Here is an 8986-nt window from a genome sequence, read left to right on the forward strand (position 1 = left end):
AAAGACAACGCTACACATACAGAGAATGTCGAGACTTCGGATGGTCGGAGTACTCCGACACAGAATGACTTGGTTTTATGGTTAGAATAGAAAATATTAGAGTTACACGGGGAACTTGAGCAGGTCCAGAACTTGCAAATTATTTCCTTACCTTGAACGTCCCCGACGTCAACCAACAAAATGCCCAAAACCCAGCACCTCCCCAGAACACACAAAACCAACAAAATCCTCCCGCACCTCATCAGTTTGCCACACATCCTCAAAGTCCTAATCCTCCACCAGTACCGACACCCCACAAAATTATCACCATCCAACCTAGTATCCACAAACCACCACCTACCACACTTCTCAAAACGCTCCACAACCTACCCCTGATGCCCAAAACTCAACCAACGACCACCACTATGCCCAAATTCCTGTAGTCCATCAAAGCAACCCCATATACGTGAAAACCTTACCCCCATATTCCACAACAAACCTTATACATACCTAAATCCACCGAGAAGGTCCTACCCATTAAGAACATGGCAGAAGAACTCAAGAAACTTACTAGTCGAGTCAATGGTGTTGAAGATGGTCAAGGCATCAAAGGTTTGAATTATGAGGATTTGTGTATTCAGCCGGACGTAGAACTACCAGAGGGTTACAATCCTCCTAAGTTCGAAATATTTGACGGGATAGGTGATCCAAAGGTACACTTGAGAATATATTGTGACAAGCTCGTAGGGGTTGGTAAAGATAAAAGAATCCGCATATAATAGTAGGAAATGACCCCTAGCCCATCTGAAACACACCTAAGGACCCGGAACCCCATCTAAACACACCAACAAGTTCCATAACCTAACACAGACTCGCTCGAGGTCTCAAATCACAACAAACAACATCAAAACTACGAATCACACCATGAATCGAACACATAAACTTTCAAATCTTCTAACTTCTAAAACTTGCGCCTAACCCTATCAAATCAACACGGAAGGACGTCAACTTTTGCAGGAAAGTCCAAGTAACATAACATAGTTGTTCAAACTCTCGAAATCACATTTTGACCCTGATATCACCAAAGTCAACTCTTGGTCAAACCTCTCAACCTTCCAAAACTTCAACTTTTCCAACTTTTGCCGAAATGCTTCAAATTACCCTATGGACCTCTGAATCCAAATCCGGATGCACGCCTAAGTCCAAAATTACCATACAAAGCTGTTGAAATCATCAAAATCTCATTCCGGAGTCGTTTACACATAAGTCAAATTCCGGTCAACTCTTACCGCTTAAACTTCCAAAATTAAAATCCTTCTTCCAAATTGACTCCAAATTATCCGGTAACTGAACTCGACCATGCATGTAAGTCATAACACATAATACGAAGCTATTCAAGACTTTATGCCACCGAATAGGACTTTAATTCACAAAACATTGTCCAGGTCATTATACATATATATATATATATATATATATATATATATATATAAATTCTTAACGGGTTAACGGTTAATTCGATAAGAAAATTGAGTAATCCGCCCCAAACCGTTAAGTCATTAATTATAAAATATCAATTCATTCACCATTTATTACCCTGATAAACTTATACGAACAAGCCAATAAGCCACTTTTGCGGTTCGAAAAATGATTACAATTCGGTTTTGAACAACCCTAATCATTAATTTTTAAATTTCGTTCAGGTAGGTTTGTCCTTTACTTTATGTTTGTTTACTTGGGCTCTTTTACAAGTTTTGACTTGCATTTCTAGGATTCGATGTATTCTTTGTTGTTAATATGCTATTTGATTTGTTGGAATTGTAATTTTGTTGTCTACCATAAATGTATCATTGTTATTTTATATACAGTAGCAGATCAAGTAATTTTGTAAATCCTTTCCATATCTTATGTTATTGTCACGGTCGAAATTCTATCTTAAAATTCCTTCCATTCTGTTATGAAGAAAAAAAAGGAAAAAACTCAAGCAGATAAGAGGAAGACTACATGAATGATGCTGGAGAGAAATGAATACGGTAATAATCAGGGTCGGCTCTAACGTTGTTCTAAGTAAAGCTTATACCTTAAGGGCCCTATTTTTTTTTAAAAAAATAATATATTTATAGGTATTTAAAAAAAATATTTAGTACTTTTTTGGTTATTAAACTTTTCTATACCAGGAAAAATATTTACAATCAAAGCAAAAAACCCTTACATAAAACCCTATCCTTCCTCCCCCCTTATACTTCTTACTGTTAATTTTCTGTTACTTCTATCTATTACATTGGATAGTAATCCAGTTTACTTAGAGTTTTTCCTACTTCCTTGTTTCTTCGACAATGCACTTCTTGTACTATCAACTTGCCAATTATCTCCCAGTTTCTCGCTTTATCTTGAAATAGTCTGGCATTCCTTTCCTACCAATCATAATAAGCACATCTTGCTAATACCATCTTGAATAGTTCTGTTCTTGCGCTCCTACTTCTTGTCCAGTTTTCTGCCCATTTTAATTTCTCTGACCAACCATATATGTTTCTGCTAATGCCTTGCCATTGAAGCATCCTCTTCCATAGCTCCGCTCCATATTGACACTCAAAAAATAGATGTTGTATAGACTCATTTGCTTGTTTGCACAACAGACATGTTTGATCAGTTTGAATTCCCCACTTTAACAATCTATCCTTTGTGTAAAGTCTCCCATTTGCCACCAGAGTTAGCATGAATATCCACCTAGGACACCCTGCATTGTTACATACCAGTTTCCTCCCGCTCACTTTGCTAAAGTCACCTTGCAGTTTATGATATATATGTTTGATAGAACAGTCATGCATCTGCCTTATATCTTCATAGTTGTATCCTGCTGCCTCAAAAGTTTCTTTAGCTTTCACAATCTTTCTTATGATCCACGATGCTTGGTTCAATTGTACTTCCCAGATATGTTTAGCTATGTAATAGTAGTGTACCCATTGTATCCATGGCTTGTTCTTCTCTTTGCATAGGTTCTAGAATTTCTTGCTTGCAACTACTTTGTTCCATAGACTAATATTCATTACATTAAACCCTCCTGCTAATTTAGGTTGGCAAACTTTCTCCCAAGCTAGTAGTGCTTTCTTTCAAACATTGTTGTACCCTGTACATAAGAAGCTTATGCAGATTGCCTCAGTCAGCTTTGTAATCTTCTTTGGCAGCATGAATATCTAAGCCCAGTAGGTTTGGATGTAGAACATGACACTCTTAATGAGTTGAAGCCTCCATATATATGATAATAACGTGGCTATCTAGGATGTAATTCTGCCCACTAGTTTGTCTATTAGAGTTTGACATTGAACTAGTGAGGCCCTTTTAGAGATTAAGGGTACTCCCAAGTATCTTACTAGTAACTCTCCTTTTTGAATGCCCAGGAACTCCAGTATATTTGCTTGTATATCTTGTGAAACACCACCAAAGAATATAGAGCTTTTCTTCTTGTTGATCTCCGGTCCTGAAGCTTTTGAGAACTCCATGAAGCAATTGTATAGTAGTTTAATTGATCTAATGTAACCCCCACAAAACAACAAAAGGTCATCTGCAAATCCAAGCTGCATGACTTTAGTACATCTTATACAAAAGTATAGTTTTTCTATAGCAGTTGTCTCAAAGAAAAGAAGTTTTTCAAGATTATAATTGATAAAATCTTACCATAGATTAATAATGTCTCAAGATAAATTAAATGAGTTGACAACAACAACAACAACCCAGTATAATCCCACAAGTGAGGTCTGGGAAGGGTAATATGTACGCAGGCCTTACCCCTACCCCGAGGGGCAGAGAGGCTGTTTTCAGGAGACCCTCAGCTCAACACAACGACAAGAGATAATATATTAGTACTATCAATAGACTCATAATAAAATAACATAAAATAACATAACATAACATAAAATAAAAATAACAACAATATAAGAAATATAGGAAGTACGAAAAAGATGAAAGATATAATAATATCCAGCAGATAAAGCCCTGCATCAGTAGCTGACCAGTAGCATCCTAAGACTAACTCCTAACTGGCTAGTCTCACTCTAGTGCGCTGTAGAAATACTCACAACTTCCCCCTAGCCTACAACCTTAATGATCGACCTCCACAATTCCCTGTCAAAGGCCATGTCTTCAGTAATCCTAAGTCGCGCCATGTCCAGCCTGATCACCTCTCCCCAATACTTCTTAGGTCTCCCTCTACCTCTCCTCGTGTCCACCACAGCCAGTCGTTCACACCTCCTCACTGATGCCTCAGTGCTCCTCCTCTGAAGGTGCACAGACCATTTGAGTCTTGCTTCCCGCATCTTATCCTCCATGGGGGCCACACCCACCTTCTCTCGAATATTTTCATTCCTAATCTTATCCATCCTTGTATGCCGGCACATCCACCTCAACATCCTCATCTCTTCTACTTTCATCTTTTAGATGTTTGAGTTCTTAACTGACCAACACTCGATCCCATACAACATGGCAGGCCTAACCACTGCTCTATAAAACTTACCTTTTAGTAACGTTGGCACTTTCTTGTCACACAGGACTCCCGATGCTAACCTTCACTTCATCCTCCCCACCCCTATACGGTGTGTGACATCCTCGTCAGTCTCCCCGATCCCCTGAATAACTGACCCAAGGTACTTGAAACTACTCCTCTTCGGAATGACTTGAGAGTCAAGCCTCACTTCCACTCCTGCTTCCGTCGGCTCGGGCCCAAATTTGCACTCGAGGTATTCCGTCTTCGTCCTGCTCAACCTAAAGCCTTTAGACTCAAGGGCCTGTCTCCAAACCTCTAGCCTCTCGTTGACGTCGCCTCGTGTCTCATCAATTAGAACTATGTCATCAGCAAATAGCATGCATCATGGCACATCTCCTTGAATATGATGAGTTAGTGCATCCATCACCAGGGCAAATAGGAAAGGGCTGAAAGCAGACCCTTGGTGTAACCCTGTAACAACCGGAAAGTGCTCGGAGTCACCTCCTACTGTCGTAACCCGAGTTTTAGCTCCATCATACATGTCTTTAATCACCCTAATGTAGGCCGCCGAGACCCCTTTAACCTCTAAGCAGATCCATAAGACCTCCCTAGGAACTCTGTCGTACGCTTTCTCTAGATCAATAAACACCATATGGAGATCCTTCTTCTTATCCCTGTATTGTTCCACCATCCGCCTAAACACTATGTGGAGTTGACGATATAATCAAATAAAAATAAATTATTAGAGGAAATTGATTATAAAAAAAAATTAAGAACTTTGCATCTCGAAAAAATAGAAAGATAGACTTCAATCTTCTAGTAATATATATCATAACTTTCTTTTAAAAATTTTAGTCTCAAATTAAAATTTTACTTTAGGCCATACATGTGTTTGAGTCGCCCCTAATAATAATGTCTGTAATGAGGAGAACGACAATTCTACCACCAACATCCTAGAGCTTGATTTTCACTGGGAATGTAGTACAAAGAAAGAAAAAGATTAACCCATTCATTTTGACGGTAATTAACAATTCTTTAATCTATGCATTGACCTAATTTATGCATTAAATTTTTGTTTGTCATTGTAGGCTATGGGAATCAGCTATTTTATATAGTTCATATGTACTTTGAATTTGGAAAAATACAAGCCTCTTGTTGGTATGTGTCACGTCCCAAAACCCATTAAGGATCGTGATGGCGCCGGACACCACTTTCAGACAAGCCAACACCAAGAAATTAATTAAAATTTATTTTTGTGTTTTTGAAATCATTTATTTTCATTACATTAAATAATAAATAATAAAATTCACTTAGTAAATAATGATGTCTTTAACAAATTCAAATACTGAATAAATGCCCTAGTCATCCCAGAACCGGGTGTCACAAGTGCAGGAGCAATTTCTAGGAAACAAATATAATATAGTAACCGTCCGGAATACAAATTGGACAGTAGATACAATACTCTGAAGGAGACTTTGCTGGATGCGGGTCATCTCGAGAGGTACAGTTCACTTGAGTCTACGTATCAACCATGCTGCTGCGCCAAACTAGGGCACTAGACATATATGTGCATATGCAACAAAAATGCACCGCAAATATAGTATGTGTACGAAAACAACGTGTACTCAGTAAGTATCTAGTCTAACCTTGAAGAAGTAGTGACGAGAGGTCGACTTCGACACTTACTAGTGGTCCAATAATAATATATCAATAATATGGAAAATCATGGATTTTGTAAAGTGTCTGTAAACTCACTAAATCATGAAGCAGGTAAACAATTATTTTAATATTAATAGATTTCCAATAATTCATAGTTCATCATTTATTAATTTATCTCAGACTAGGGAGACAATATCAAATTTGTAAATCTCACGGCAAGCAATACAAGCATGCGCAAATCATGTCGTGGTCGTATGACCCGATCCAATATAATAATAAAATGTGCACTGCTAGAGGGTTGAATGGCACGAACCATAGATGCCTCTACTACCCCACTCACGAATCATATGTGTGACGTAGGTACTCATAGATACACGCATTCAAACAATTAATTAAGATTTTATCAGGAAAATAATTACTCAACGAAATGACAATTTCTCTTTTAACGGTCAAGAAAATGGTGTTTAACTTTTTAGAAATTCATTTGCCAAGTTCATTATGATTTAAGCATTTTAAATTGACAATAAAGTTACAAGTATGGCAGGTAAACATGCGTTTGGATCCTAGACTACCAAGATTTAAGCATTATAGTAGCTACGCACAGACTCTCGTCACCTCGTGCGTATGTAGCCCCCACAAATAGAAGCACATATCCAATTATTTTACCTATGGGGGACAATTCCTTCTTACAAGGTTAGAAATGAGACTTACCTCGCTCCGAAGTTGTAAAACTGGCTTCCAAGTTCTTCCGACGACTCAAACCGATGTCTAACACTCCAAAACTAGCCAATAATTATGCAAACCCATTAATATATGCTCAAATACACATAAAGATTCAATTTATATCAATTCCCAACTCCACTCAAAAAGTTGACAAAATCGCCCTCGGGCCCACATGCCCGGATTCCAAAAAAATTCGAAGTTAAGGATTACCCATAACGTTAAGAATTCAAATATATATTTTGTTTTCAATTCCATGCCCAAATTCGAGGTCAAAATCCAAAATACCAAATTCTAGGTCTTCTACCAAAACCCTGCAATCTATACAAATTTCCATGTTCAAATCCATATATAATTTTGTATTTTAACTCAAAACTAGTATGAACCACTTACCTCATGCTTGGAGATGAAAATGGCACTCCCAAGTTGCTCCACAATCGACTCCCATGAAGGAATATGGTAAAAACAAGCCAAACCCTTACATTTAAATAACACACTGCCCAACCTGATTTTCACACCTGCGGTCACTTGACCGCTTCTGCAGTCCCGCAAGTGCAGCCCCCAGTACCGCTTCTACGATCTCTCACCATGCCCTCACTCCACTTCTACGGCTCCACGCACGCAGGTGCGGTCCCTCTTCTGCGGATCTCGACCGCACCTGTGCTCCACGCCTCCCCAGCAAAATTCTGCTTCTGTGAGTCCCTTACATCTCCTGCGGGCACACACCTGCGTCTCTCTTTAGGCATGTGCGGTTACACCAGAAACCCAGCTGCTTCAACCTTTCCTTAAATTCCATTTTTAATCCATTAACCACTCGGAATCTCCCGAGACCCCCGGGACCCCGTCCAATCATACCAACACGTCTCAAAATACATTACGGACTTGCTCGAGGCCTCAAATCACATAAAACAATGGTAAAATCATGAATCATACTCCAATTCAAACTTCTTCATTTGATGCCAAAAACTATCAAATCACATCTGATTGACCTAAAAATTTGCACACAAGTCGTATTTGACATTACGGACCTACTCTAACTTCCGTAATCGGAATCCGACCCCGATATCAAAAAGTTCACTTCTGGTCAAACTTCTCAAAAGCCTTCATATTTCTAACTTTCGCCAAATGACTCCAAAATGACCTACGGACCTCCAAATCTACTTCCCATTGCGCTCCCAATACTAGAATCACCATACAGAGCTATTCCAAGACTCGGAATCCCAAGCAGACATAGATAGCACTGAAATGCACTTCAACCCAAACTTATGAAATTCTTCCAAAATGCTAACTTACACAATAGGCACCGAAACGCTCCCAGTTCATCGAAAACTCGATCCGGACATATGCCCAAGTCAAAAATTATTATACGAACCTTTTGGAACCTTCAAATCCTGATTTCGAGGTTGTTTACTCAAAAATTCAATCTTAGTCAATTTTGCCAACTTAAAGCTTTCGAAATGAGAATTGTCTGTCCAAATCAACTCCGAACTTCCCAAAATTCAATTTCGACCATGCGTACAAATCCTAGTACTTGAAGTGAGGTTGTTCAGGGTCCCAAACTACTGAATGATGCGCTAGTGATCAAAACAACCGATTGGGTCGTTACATTCTCTTGCACTTAAACATTCGTTCGTCCTCGAACGAGCCAAGAACTGCGCCGGAGTTGCCCAAAATCACTGGTTAACACCTCATGCACCGACCCGTGCTACCACCACTTAGTTGAGCACATTAGCTCGATCAAATCTTAAGATATCCTCCTTAACTTAGGCAAATAAGCCTGAGATCCCAGTTCCAACATCCGAAATTCTCTACCAAGCCTACTTCCAACATACGAACATTGATACATGATTGCATACCCTTGCTGATTTCACACTATGCACTGCATAACTCACAAGACCATAATAACATCCTCTGACAGTAATAGCTAAAATTCCATGAATCTTACGCTCCCAATGCACCTCCTAACATATTAAACTCTTGTTCTAACTCTTACAATACCGCCACGACGGAAGAGATATGTAGAAATTCATAACCAACTACCGAGTTAACAAATCATTGAGGCTATACTCCTGACAAGAACCATTACCTCATTCTGGACCAAATAATGGTATTTCTCTTTAATATACTTCATATAATACGATCGCACTG

At 38.9% G+C, this 8986-nt stretch overlaps 1 protein-coding gene across 1 annotated transcript; it reads right to left on the minus strand.

Moving 5' to 3' along the window:
- Positions 1-4841: 4841 nt before the first annotated feature.
- On the minus strand, positions 4842-5150 carry LOC138887237 (secreted RxLR effector protein 78-like). The gene has a single exon (XM_070168961.1). It carries the CDS (start codon positions 5148-5150, stop codon positions 4842-4844), a length of 309 nt encoding a protein of 102 aa, XP_070025062.1.
- Positions 5151-8986: the final 3836 nt, after the last annotated feature.

This window comes from Nicotiana sylvestris, chromosome 3 (assembly GCF_000393655.2).
Source record: "Nicotiana sylvestris chromosome 3, ASM39365v2, whole genome shotgun sequence".
Classification (NCBI taxonomy): domain Eukaryota; kingdom Viridiplantae; phylum Streptophyta; class Magnoliopsida; order Solanales; family Solanaceae; genus Nicotiana; species Nicotiana sylvestris.

Excerpts from the sequence above, each read along its gene's own strand:
- LOC138887237 (XM_070168961.1), bottom strand. The coding sequence starts at position 5,150 with ATGGTGGAACAATACAGGGATAAGAAGAAGGATCTCCATATGGTGTTT.